Source organism: Helicoverpa zea, chromosome 5 (genome assembly GCF_022581195.2).
Source record: "Helicoverpa zea isolate HzStark_Cry1AcR chromosome 5, ilHelZeax1.1, whole genome shotgun sequence".
NCBI classification, from domain to species: Eukaryota; Metazoa; Arthropoda; class Insecta; order Lepidoptera; family Noctuidae; genus Helicoverpa; species Helicoverpa zea.
Window position 1 is genome coordinate 4558996 of NC_061456.1, and position 13978 is coordinate 4572973.

The following is a 13978-nucleotide window of genomic DNA, read 5'->3' on the forward strand; positions in this document are numbered from 1 at the left end:
TTGTGTGGTTTACATCATACTTACAATAACACTTACCGGTTACATGGCTCGTCCATTCACAACAACATGGCGGTTTGTTTACACCGGCATGATAAGGCGGGAAGTACTTCTGGAGTGTGTGTAAATATAGACTTATAAATATCTATGTTAAAATAATCATTTCCTTTCAAAGAATATTTTTATTGAAGAAAATAATAGTATGTCTGAATTTAAATTAGTACAAATTGGTAACAGAAGGCACAAGGGCGATACCACTTTTTTCTGACGCCAGCGCTCTCTAGCGGCTACTACCAACAAAATCAAACAGTGTGGCGGTAAAATTAAAATGTACATAAGAACACTTGCAGTCAAATCAAAATAATTGAGAATTCTGAATATTGTAATGTTAATACCTAATAATGTACAAATGATATGGCATCTCACAATGTAATAGAAATAATGCCAAATTCTCTTATAAGCCTGCGATACTGTTGGTAGTTAGGAATAGAAATTCATACCTAAGATTCCATCCAGACAATTAAATAACCTATCAACGAAAAATGTAAAAATGAAATAAAAATTATGTCGAAAAATAAGCAGAGGTCAACCATGCTGAACACAGTAACAACTATTCAGCCAACAAATTAAAGTTACATTACAAACAATGAAAAAGAAAAAAAGTCATATCTACCTATTCAAATATGCAGTAAATGGTTGTAAAAAATGTAGCTTTGCTTTTGGTCATTTTCAATTTACAACAATTGAATTAACATGTTTATAAAGATCTAACAATAATCGTGTTGTCATATTAATGAAACAAACAGCCTATAAACTAAATTAACACTGGAAAAGTAATAAGGCGGTATCATGGCAACATAGTTTGCATCTACTAGAGGTGTTAAAATTTCGAGATTTTAATATTCCTTTGTCTTTTATACATTTCAAAGGTACCTAATTTCTTTATTTTTTTCTGGTGCAAGTAATCGTTTTTGAAATTGAGTACATCTTTAGCTTGAGCAACAAATTCTGTATGCTGAGGAATTATGTTAACTTTAAAATTAGTGGTAAAACCACTGCCTGATGTTGAAGCTGTTGGTATGAAAGGCAAAACTTTGGGATTCTTGATGGAACCTTTCTGCTTTTTCCCATCCTTATCGTCATTTATGTAAATACTTTCTTCTAAGTAGTTTGATGGTTTGTTCCTTCTTTTCTTTGTTTCTTCCACAACAAATGTTGAAGTTGCAATGACATTCATTTTATTTCCTTCAATTATATCTTTTTTATTAGGTTTATCATCCAATTGATTTAGTATAATTGAAGGAAGTCGTGGAACATGAACCTTGTCAAAGGAATTTTGTTTAAGAACCTGTAAAGTGAAAGTGATTAATTAATGCAATGTATCACTTTATGGTCTTGTTTCTATTTAGAAATAAATAACCAATAGAGACTTACTTTTGATATTTTACTGAAATCGTCATCATCCCTCTCTTTCCTTTTTTTGTTCTTTTTGGTATTTTCTGAAATTACAGTTAATTTATAATCAGTGTTAATAATGTAAAAAAGTATATCAATGGGTCCAGCAAGCAAAACCAAGAATAAAATTAAAATATAAAAATCATACCTTCACCAATTTTAGCCAATTCTTGATTTTGTACTTCCTTTCTCTTCTTTTTGGTATTTTCAATAGGTAACTTAGGTTCTTGCTCCTGTGCTGCGATAGCGGTATCTAAAATTAATACAATTATAGTTATGGAGAAAAACTGGCTTTAAAATAGCTAACAGAGGACATTCTACAACACCATCTGTTTTGTATGAACTTGAATTTAATTATTATTGATTTTTCATAATCACTTTGGTAAGATCACCTACCTTCAACCTGAGCTTGGAGATTTTGGTCATTGTTAGATATTTTCCTTTTCTTCTTTTTATTATTTGTCGTCAAGGACTCGTCGTTAGTTAGTTGAACTTCATCTGAAATTGAGGGAGAATTGTTAATACATTAGCACTAAATAACGCCTCAATACTCAACTTTTGTTGAGAATATGTATTCAATGCGGTAAAAGTACATAATATGTATTTGCAATATCGTTTTTTTGTATTGATGTAAATAGTTTAATGCAGCAAAACAGAATTGTGAAATTCTTAGGTTTTGCAAACATTGTTTGATAATGATTTCAGTTAGTCAGAAGTTGTATCCATTTCGTATTCTCATTATGTATAAACGAACCTTTGATGTCGATTGCGTCAATTGACTGATTAGCAGATGATTTACGTTTGCGTGTCTTTGTGTTTTGCTCTTGAATGCTTACATCTTCATCATCTGCAAGAAAATTATAAATGATTAGAATAATTCAAATTCTTAAAATCAAGTATTTGGTATTTCAAGGTAAAAATAACGTGTTTAAATAAATATACCTTTGTTGACTTTTACTATTTCCACTTCAGTGGTATCAGCAGCAGTTTTTTGTTTGTTTTTCTTGGCACTGCCTAAAGAAATATTCTGGATTGTTTCTGCTGGAGTATCATTTTCTGAAATAAAAATACTCTTTATTAAAAACTTACATCATATTCATAATGCAAATAAGGTTATTGGAAATCAAGAGATTTTGAAATTGTAAATGTCAATTTTTGTTTAAGAAAATCAGATGACATTGGAGTGATTTCAATAGACATTGTGTCATAGATATCACAAAAGTTTTTACTAAAGCTTATGCTGGAGGACAAATATACTAGTGCAAGTTCCGCACATGACATGCAAAGCTGAGATAATCCATGATTACCAGAACAAAATTATGGAATTATAAAGGTAGTAATATGTACCTGTTTCGTTCTCTGTTTGAGATTCGGACAGTCTCTTCTTCTTCTTTTTGGCACTACCATTTGGCACATTGGTCGCAGAAGTATTTATAGATTTCTCTGCAACATCATCTGCAAAAAGATAAATATCTTTAGAGCCATGAGTAATTAAGTAATGAATAAAATTATTGGTTTAGCCTGGAGATGCTGGTATCATACAACATGTTCAGAAAAATAGTGTACATTCATAATGACCATATTCGATAACATGAATAGGAAAGGAGTGACTGTCAGTATGATGAGTGACAGAGAAAAATGGAAGAGGATGACATATTGCGCCGACCCCAAATAAAATTGGGTACAGGGCAGGAGGAAGAAGAACTGATGTGACCATATTCATAACTCTTTTTGGATCCTTTTAAATTAAATAACCAATTTTTACATTCATGAACTAAAACACAAACCTTCATTTTCAATCAGGGTAATATCCGGATTTTGAGACGTATTCAGTCCTTTCTTATTTTTCTTCTTCTTTTTGGCACTTTGATTTGGTGTTTCAATTGTGTTACCGGCCTGCATTACCTCATTAGCCTGAGTGGTATTCAAGTCTTGTATGGACTTGTTTTTGTTGCTTCGGTATGAAACCTCTTGTGGAGCATCATCAGCGTCATCTGAAAAGTTATTACAAGATAAATGAGAACTGAATATCTATAATATAACTCAATTGCTGCATCATGGGGATCATGCATACTACCAATATGAACGATTAGTAGTACGAGAAAAACTAAGGATAATGACTGGCAATCTCTGGAACTACTGGATGGAATGCTTTCAAAACGATGGAATTACTGGGGAAGCCCTTTGGGAACGACTGACAATTAATAATAGACAGCTACAATTTCTTTGCATATGTGGGTCATATTCGTAAAAACTAGACTACCAACTAGACATTACAGAAAGTACATATCATTCAAACATACCATCAACAGCAGATTCTTCAATATTGGCGAAAGACACCCTATTCTTTTGTTTATTCTTTTTAGCACTGTTCTTAACAGAAGTATTGGCATCCATGTTATTTGAATTGGACAGAGTACCAGCTGTGTCCACAAAGAAACAGAGATTTTCATCTTGAGTACCTGAAATAGAAGCAAATAAATAAAAATTCTAATGTAAATCTTTTGTCAGTAAATTAAATATAATGTAGTGTACTGATTGCAATATAATTTTTTTTACTCTCATCATCATTCAACTTACTTGTTACCATATCTTCCTCAGTTCCGGATGACTTGCGTTTATTTTTCTTTTTGCCACTCACATTCAATATAGATTCATCCTTCGACTTGTTTAGTGACGTATCTGAAAATAATTTTTCGAAAATGTTAAACACTTGTTCAAACATTGTGATTGCAATGTGAGAGTGCAATGAAATTATTTTAGTTCATAAAATTGTTATGTTATTAGCAGACAAGTTGTGAGCATATAAAATGAAAAATATTTGAACTCAATAAATAATTTCTTACCAGTGTTCTCAAGAATGTTGGTTTTGGCTTGACTTCTCTTCAGAGGTATGAAATCTTCTGGTACATTATCCTTTTGTTTTATTTCTTTCTTGTCTTCCATTATCATGCCACTGTCATTGCTATCTTCAGGGAACAATAGTTTCATGTCAATAGAATCGGATGAAGCTTCAGAAATATCAGCTTGCTTATCCACCTTATCAGTACTCTTATTACCCAAAGATTTATCAAATTTCTTAGTTTCGGCAACATTTTCGGCTTCAGCTTTCTTTTGTTTAGTTTTCTTTACTTGTGTCAAATTCAGCTGGTCCACAATAGGCTCTTTAGCCTTTTGCTTTGCCTTTTTATTCAGGTCCAGAGAGATATCTGTAGACTTGATCTTCTTTGAGCCAGATTTGTTCAAATTATTGAGAACAGATTCATAATTCTGAGTTATTTCTTCATTTTCACTAATTGACTCTTCGTTAGAATCATCATCCTCATTATTTTCTGCTTCTGTAGGTTGTAGAGGGTCAGATGTTTGATTTGATTTCATTATTGATACATTTTCGTCAACATTCACTTCTTCAACTTCATCTATGTTGGTTACAGCCACCGTGGAAATGTCAAGCGGCTTCTGAGGAGTTTTTGGCTCTTCTTTAATAATATTCTGTACAGTCAAAGGATCTTGTTGAGCTTGGTCATTTTGGTTGTCCTCACTAATTGTAATTTCCTTTTCATTATCTTCGCAAACAGACTCAGATAGTCGTTTAGCCTTCTTCTTTTTAGATAGCGACTTATCGGCGTCCGACTGTGCGACGCTGATATCTTGACTTGAATCGATTCTTTGACGCCTATTTTTCTTTGGTTGTGTGGCAACTTCTTCATCCGATTCCGATGAAGATGAGTCCAAACGCTGACGATTGTTTTTCTTTGATTTAGCTTTAGTTGATTCATTAAGTTTATGTCTTGCTTCAAACATTTCTCGAGACGCTTTTTTCTGTTCCTTTGTCTTACGTTCGTTGAACTTCTTTTTGGATTTTGCGCTCATTGTGAGTTCGTCAGCACTCATGTCAAGGTCATCTCCAGATCCACTCAGCAAGTCATCATCTTCATTTTCAGAACTAACAATGAACGATCCCTTTTCGTAATCAGAGTCATCAGAATAATCCTCTTCATCATCGGAATCTAATGTTTCACCCTTCTCTACAATTTGATGTTGTTCTTCATATTCCCTTTCTTCGTCATCTCTGCTATCGCCGGACTCGTAGTCATCACTAGCTTCTTCAGCCTCATCATCGATTAGATTGCTTTTTTCCGCTGATGGTTCTTCTTCTTCTTCTGAACCATCTTCTTCTGAAGACTCATTCTTCTCTGACAATATAGACGATTCTACCTTAGATCTGCTTAAATTGTCCTTTTTATCAACCTTCTTCACACTGCTAGGTGTAATGATTGAACTGTTAATTTGAAGCCCTAATTTTTTCATAGATTTTTGTTGAAGAGGTGTACTTGTTGAATAAGTTAGTGACAGATTTTTCTTGTCTGTTTCTTTTTCAGTGACGACATTTGGCACATTTACAGATTTTGATAATTGATCATTAGAATCATTATTATCTTTTGGCACACTTGATTCTAAGTTACCTTCAGTTTCAGTCACATCTTTTATTTGAGATAAGACCAAAGTACTTTTATTCTCGTTATCAGTCTTATCTAGGGACACAGATTTGTTTTTCGATTTATTTAAATTGTTATTCATACTCTCATTGTTAGAAATAGACGACTTTCTCTTTGATTTATTAGTACTCTTATTCATTGTGTCATCATTGTTGCTTTGGTCTACATCAGAGGGTTTCATCTCAGCTATACTAACATTAGCTACTGTAAAAGAAGATGTCATCGCCGATTTCCTTTTAGATTTATTTAGCGTATTATCCATTTTCTCATCATTGGCCAAATCGATGATTGCAGATTTCCTAGTAGATTTGTTAGAACCTTCATTGGTATTATCATCAGAAGTTATGTTAGATATTGAAGACTTCCTCTTTGATTTATTGGACCCTTTATTAATGCTTGCATCATTCAATGTAGTATCAGCACTAAGAGATTTCCTTCCTGAATTATTAGAATCCTCCTCCATGTTCTGTTCAGACGACAGAGAAGACTTCCTTTTAGATTTATTAATACTTTTGTCGACTGCATTTCCGTCATCGATAGATTTCCGAGAGGAGGACTGACTTAAAATTCCGTCTGGAACATCTTCAGAAACTCCATTTGATAATGAAAACTTTCTTTTGGATTTATTAGATTCTTCTAAACTTTGGTTGACTGTCTCTGTTATGGAAGATTTTCTTTGGGATTGATTGATTCCCTCTTGAATGCTGTTTTCTGTGTTAACAGACTTTCGCTTAGACTTATTCAGACTGTCATTTTTAATCTGAGAAAAGTTTAGTATTGACTTTCTGTTTACAGATTTTGTTTCATTTGTAGCAGAATCGTTCAGTGATACATTATCTGGCATAGTTTCATCAATATCCATTGGTTCATAGCTTAGATTGTTTTGTGTGTCAGGTTTATTGTCATTTACCAATGCATGGTCTACAACCGGAACACATTGATCACCACTATCTAAATCTTTATTGTTATTTTCTTTTCCAATGCTACCATTATTAGAATCAGAGTCGTCAATAAATACCAATGATTTAATGACATCTTCAGGTTTTTGATTAAAGAATTTTTCAGTTACACTGACGTCTAGATTATTGGAAGCATTTAAAGCCTCCACATCTTTAGACATATCTTTGGAAGCATCATTTTTTTCCAATACTTTTGTTACTGATTTGTTGATTGATGAATTTATTATTGAAACATCATTTGAAACAGTCTCTTCTGTCATGGACATTTCATTTCGCTTATTTTTTTTCTTATTAGAGAGAGTAGATGAATTGAGAGAAGTGTTCTCTTGCTCTGTATCCTTTTTGTTATTTACCATAATACCATCACCAGACCCAGATAGGTTTGATAAATTAAGACTATCAGTTTTCTTTTTGTTTCTTTTCTTAGATGCTTCGCTGTCACTACAGAAGCTACTCTCATGAGAAGATTCAACAGATATTGTGGTCCATGATTTGGCTCTGTTCCTTTTACTTTTAATTTGTGGTTCACCAACAGCTGTAGTGCTTTTGTTTAAGCTCTTTTTGCCTTTAGTTGGTACTTCTTCTAATTCTGTAATGAGATTCTTACTGGCCACTGATAAGTTGTTTTGCTCTGATGACTTCCCATCATTGTCATTTGTTTCTTCAGTTTTAGATTCTGTCAGAGATTTTTCAGCAGCAACTGTTTCACTGGTTTCTTTTTCACCCTGAGCTTCATTTTCTTTGTTTCCATCATTATCTAATGAAGAGCTCTTCCTACCAGATTTTCTGACCAGTCGGGGACTTTTTCTAGTACCAGGAGAGTCTTGTTTAGGACTTACAGTACTTTTAGTTTCTTTGACATTTGTTTCTGACTCCTCTACAATGACTTCAGTTACCTGGCTGCCCAATTTACCTGCATTAGGCTCAGCTGAAAAACAATACATAATTCTTTATTGTTATGCAATATTTATGTACTTTCTTTTAGTATGTAAATAAAACAGACCTAGGTATATGAAACTATATCTAGTGAAAAAAAAATGTTACACTAACAGACATGCAGATGCACCAAGGGTTGGAGATAATTTACCTGGCTTATCAATACTAGAAGTAGAGTCTTTCCTAGTTCTTCTTGTCTGTCTGACTGGAGTGATTGGTGTTTCATTATCACTGCCTGTAAATAATTACAATAACATGCATAAAATGTCAATATGCTGAAGTAGAGAACAAAAATGTCCAAAAGGGATATTTCAATGTACTCTGAATTGGTCCCTATGGTTGGTATTTTATGCTTCTAGACTATATTAAAGAACAACCAGACTACATTTTTTTACCACAGGAATGTGATTGACCAGAATATCTATATAAGTAAGGAAAACAAATTCTGATGTACAATCAATTGTTAAGCCACTACCTACTTAGTATTTACTCAAGATGTTTGAAACATTTCTCTTACCAGCAAGAGAAGTCCTTCGAGCTGCTCTCTTGGCTCTAGGTGAGTTTACACTCACAGGCTCCGCTATAAGACTAGTGTTAGACTTAATCCGGGTGCTTCGACGCGATGGAGTGCCCTTATCTTCAGGCAAGTCGCTAGGGGTCTCAGAAACTATGCTAGTATTTGACCGGACCCTAGCACTGCGTCGCGAAGGTGTTATCGTCTTCTCTGGTTCAGGATCTGCAATGTCTCTGGCTGTTGATTTCCTTGTCCTTTTGGGGGCTGTTTCTGGAGCTGAAAAGTTTCAAAAGACTGGCTAAAGTTGGGTTTACTATCAAATCAAATACCTTTATTTTCAGGCTGCATTGGCCCATAGACATATACCTTAATGACTAACATACATATTATATTATACAAATACTACAATGCAATATCAAAAATTGTAGTTACTGTAAGTTTCAAAGTTAATTTGAAGTTGATGATATATTTCAAATAATGATGTCTAAACTATCTTGATACATATAAAACAAATTCACAGATACACACAATATGTTTATGTATAACTGTTTGATGAATAAAATTTTTCTTTTAAACATTAGAATGGGCAGAATGCATCACGCCTACTCATTTTAAAATTTGTGACTTACTTAAAAAACTTCTGATTAGTCACTCTTCTGTGGTTTTATGAGTAAAATGAAAGAAGAAATACAATATGTATTAACAGCCAAATATTCAACAGTTGACATAAAACATCTTTCCTTGATTGCAGTGAACTGATAAACCTTCTATGTGGGGGTAGAATATTTTTTGTTTCGTGTTAAAAATAGATAGCATACATGTGTTCAGTTTCATCCTGTCACCCTTGGTATTTCTTTAAGGTTTGAAATTAATTGATTTCATGAATAGAATAAGTTGAGTTTTTAGATTTAATATGAAAATTTAACTTTCAATCATTAAATTAAATAATAAAATCATTTGTAAGTAGGTATTAGACTGCAATAGTTTCACAAAGCACATACTATTACATGTATAAAAAGTTTTTATTAAGAAACATGAATGGTATAAAAATTTAAAAATGGAACTGTTTCATAGCATAGCATAGAAATCATTTGCCTGGCACCATCATAATTTTCTCACCATTTTCGTCAATGAGTTCCAACTGTGGTTTAGCTGCTAGTCTACCCCCTCTCTTCTTAGTTGGTGTTGATTGTGTAGCAGGTGACTTTACATCCTCAGCTTCCACAGACAGTCTCCGCCTCAACCGTGTCACTGTGAACACATGGCATCTTTCTTACAAAACTACACACAACTTTGAACCTAACTTGAACTTTTAAAATTAATTGTGCAGACATCATAGGTTATTGACCAGTAGCTTGGGTAATAACATGTTAAACAATCAACAATAATTTTAATTAATGTGATAGGACAATTTAAGAGCATGATAGATAACCAACATACCTATGAAGTTGAGTTCAAACAACAAATTTTTAGATGAACATTTAAAAGTGCTAGATAAAAGTTATGAAAGGAAAAATTCCTTGATAGTTTATTAATATAAATAACATGGATTACATGGCAATGGTTTAAAAATTAAAGAAAATTTCTAACTGTTGAAATGCTCTCTCTATACAGTTTTAAGAGAGGCATAGTGTCCATTTTATATTGTGCGCGTTGCGTCGCTATTGCTATGCGATAATCGATTATTCTCAGACAAGAGTATATTAACACATGATAATGACTAATACAGCACCCTAGGACTTAAGCATAGCTTGATAATATTACGAAATAGCTTGGCAATCGTGTATTGCGTCGCTTACATGTTCTAGATAATAAAAGCTATTAAAACATGTGGGTACGTTTCTGCTCAGCAAGATTACGTAGACACACAGTGCGGGTACATATCATCATTTCTAGACAGATCAAACTTCTAGAACGCTTTCGATTCACCGGTAGCGTGATGCCCTTATCACAAAACCTTTCGCACCATGCTTCCACGCCGCATTTGTTGGTTGTAATGTTTTAAAATTTACCTTTAATGCCGACTTCTTCTTCCATTTTTAACACTTATCAAACATGAACAATACTTTTTCAAATTAACTTTCAGACACGTGCAAACAGCTCAACCGATTTTAAAATCGTGCTTTTTCGAGGCAATTGGTAAAACAGCTGTTAGGACGCGGCGAACTGTCAAATCAAATTCGACGCGTGCTTTTATTATGGCAACACAAGTGTTTCCGCCGAATAAGGATGTACTAAAAGTTACTATTACTTTAGTTACGGTTTTTACGGATATCGATATAAAAATCGAGTCTTGGTTTTGCTCAAGTGATAAAATACATAAATACAAACAGCTTCGGAATATGCTTTTCTTAATTATTTTATATCATGAAATGGATGCTAAAATTACAATAGGTTATATTCTCCTGATTAATTGTCAGCAATGATAGTGTTGAAAACTAATTCTAGATAACCACACATGACACGGTCGACTGGAGATCTCCAATAGCAAGTTTCTAGTATATAATTACTATTAGGTAGGTAGGAAAGGCAGGTTTCACAAACATATAAAAATATTTTTAAATAAATGAAAAATATTCAAAATTGTTTTGTTACACTCGTTACATTTACTGTGGACATTCTGTTCTGTTACAGCCTTTTTTATCGTCCCACTGCTGGGCTGCGGCCTCCTCTCACACGGAGAAGGATTGAGCATTAATCACCACGCTTGCTCAATGCGGGTTGGTGATTTCAGACTTTACAGTCCAGGTTTCCTCAAGATGTTTTCCTTCACCTTTATTTATTTTTATTTTTTTTCAGTCATTGGTGTCTAAGATATACTTAGAAAGTACATACAAACTTAGAAAAGTTGCATTGGTACTTGCCTGACCTGGAATCGAACCCACGCCCTCATACTCGAGAGGTTGGTTCTTTACCCACTAGGCCACCACGACTTCTGTCACGGCTACTGTGGACATAGTCTAGCGTAAATAGTGAACACAATGTCTACAAACATCAACTAAAATTGTACAGTTATTTCACATATTTTTATGTACCTAAGCGATAAAAAATAAATGGCATATAGACAGCCACTTAAATATTTCATAACCTTTTTGTGTAAAAATAGGCTTAACATGTACAATATATAGATATCGAAAAAATACTTACATACTATACTTACATATAATAAAATACCTTAACACAAACATTAAACTTCAAAACATTTCATTTGAAATGTACTTTTACGAATAAACACAAAAACTTTCGATGTTTCACTTTGAAAATGGTTGATATTAAGACGATGCTTTAATTAAACTTGCTTGTGTTGCGTAAAGGGGAAGAACTGAAAAGTCGGAAAGTTGCGCCGTCCGACGCATTCACGGAGTCTTCGAAACAGCTTTCTCTAGTCTGCCTTTCATACGCTAACTCGTCCGACGTAGCCTGATTTTGTAATAAAACTAACTATCTCAGCCTTCCCTCAAACTTGCTCCTTCGAATAACGAAAAACTAACTTCATAAATCACAATTTATACCACAAATTACCAACCAATTTTGTGTGGATCTTCATAAAACGATAACCTAGAAGTTTGTGCTTTCAAATAACGAAAACCTCATTTATACATGACAAATATTTTTTTACCACAAGAAAAATGCTGAAATTGTCAGATAAAAATGTGTTTTATTTTCAGGACACAAGACGACATTTTACGAATATTTCACTAAGGTGGAAAGTCTCGTAAGTAATTTATTCAAAATATTTTCAATAAATAAAAATACAGTCTAATGTAATTGCCTTATCTAATGAGATTAAATTAGTTATTATAAAAAGTTGATTCTTTTCTCAAGTAGAAGCACTTATTAAAATTCTGATTTATATTTTATGCGAACGGTAAAGAATCAGTATAAAAAGGCTGTTTCATAAAAAGTCCTGTATTTATTTATTTACTTTGTCACAAAAAAGTTACTATCCATTTCTCTTCGGTTTCTGTGTTCATATTTTTATGAGAATATAAAAGGCTTAACGCAGATACGTATGTTATCAATAGGCGCCATATAAAGTTACAGCTCCACTAAATGAACGGTCCGCCTAACAAAATATTTCACCAAACTGGAACAAACTTTTTCCCATACCTAACGTAGTTCCCTAGTATGCAGTTACTACTACCGTGTTCTTTTACTACAACTGATATGCACTTCGATAATATAAAACACACGTTAGCACATTATTACAGTATGCGTGCCGTGCCAAGTAAAATATTTGATATACTACTCAACATAAAAATCACGGCAAATAACCCACTTAAAAATATAATGTATCTTTTCCGGCCGCCAACCCATTCTCAACTTTAAGACGCCATAAAAAAAACAACAATAAAACATTTTTATCCAAGCAAAATATCTCGCTTCCAAGAACTCAAGAAAGAAAGAAATAACAATTTGCATACAAAACTATATATTCTTTGTAACCTGTGCCTTTTGAACAGTACCAAATGTATCTGCTGCCAAGTTTTATAAGAGCGACTTGCGTCCGATATACTTAGTACGCTCGAGCACTGACAAATATCTGGAACTCAGAAAGCCACCGAGTGCTAGAACTTGGGTACGTGCGCCGACTGCCAAGCGACAGAACGCGGTACACACAGACTCATCACAAATCACTCCATTTTCATATTGAGTGATTTATTCATAAGCGCCCGTGGCAGTCGCGGTACTAAACATAGCAGTAGAAGTAAAATATAAAACACATTCATATGCTAAGGACCTAAGCCGTATCGAGGACAAAGCGTGTATCCATTACAACTTTACAACTTCCCAAATAGTCAGAGTTGGACGAGCGACGTGATAATTTGGAAAAGAGGGAAACGTGACCAACTTTTAATTTACTTATAAACAACTTTCCATTCGTGAACAGAATACAAGTGATTTACATTTATTACTACACCACACAACATCAATTAGATGACTGTTGGGAGCTAGCGCCGCAGCTGTAAAATATACGACACGCACCCATAACGATATTAATACGTGTACATGCCAGGATTCTTTACCATCTCCGTGTTATTGGGCAATTTGACACAAGCACCTTTACGTAATTTCCCTTGCGACTGTGACCTAGCAAATACGTAGTATCCCTACGCACACATACAATAACTTGATATACACAGGCAAGTTTGACAAGTGGGGCACAAAGAATTCTTTCTGGGTGCAGGGCGAATGACACTTGGGTTAACTTTTGCAGGCGTCGGCCGATTCTTCGCTGAAAGTTGAGTACGTGCCCGGCATCCACGGCCGACGTCGCCAGCTCCGGAAAGACGAGCGTGCAGCTATGACAGATTATTGAAATCCTTTGTTAGTATAACAAAGACATCCCTGCGTTCCAGTCATGCAAATTAGGACACACATCGATTGAAAACTTAATACGAACCATGGCGGACAAAATGGGTCCCAATAAATGCTGACAAAGGTCGCAGAAATATTCGTATTTCAAGGGAGCACGTTAAGTCGTATAATACCCTTGTTAACAAAAAATATGCCGAGGAAAGGGACCGTATTGTCAACATTTACGTTTATAATAGCAATAATACCAAATTTTACTATTATGATCAGAGATTTAAACGATATAATGCGAAGTAGCAAGT

The 13978-nt window shown here is 34.0% G+C and overlaps 1 protein-coding gene across 1 annotated transcript; it reads right to left on the minus strand.

Annotated features, from left to right (window-relative positions):
- Positions 1-159: 159 nt before the first annotated feature.
- On the minus strand, positions 160-10530 carry LOC124630550 (putative uncharacterized protein DDB_G0282133). Its single transcript, XM_047164507.1, has 15 exons — positions 10373-10530; positions 9480-9611; positions 8364-8636; positions 7998-8081; positions 4299-7838; positions 4033-4134; positions 3756-3914; positions 3240-3446; positions 2800-2907; positions 2395-2508; positions 2207-2299; positions 1849-1950; positions 1601-1705; positions 1432-1496; positions 160-1345 (listed from the first exon to the last, which is right to left on the minus strand). The coding sequence occupies exons 1-15, from the start codon at positions 10395-10397 to the stop codon at positions 878-880; spliced, it is 5577 nt and encodes a 1858-aa protein (XP_047020463.1). The 5' UTR covers positions 10398-10530; the 3' UTR covers positions 160-877.
- Between the last annotated feature and the right edge of the window lie 3448 nt (positions 10531-13978).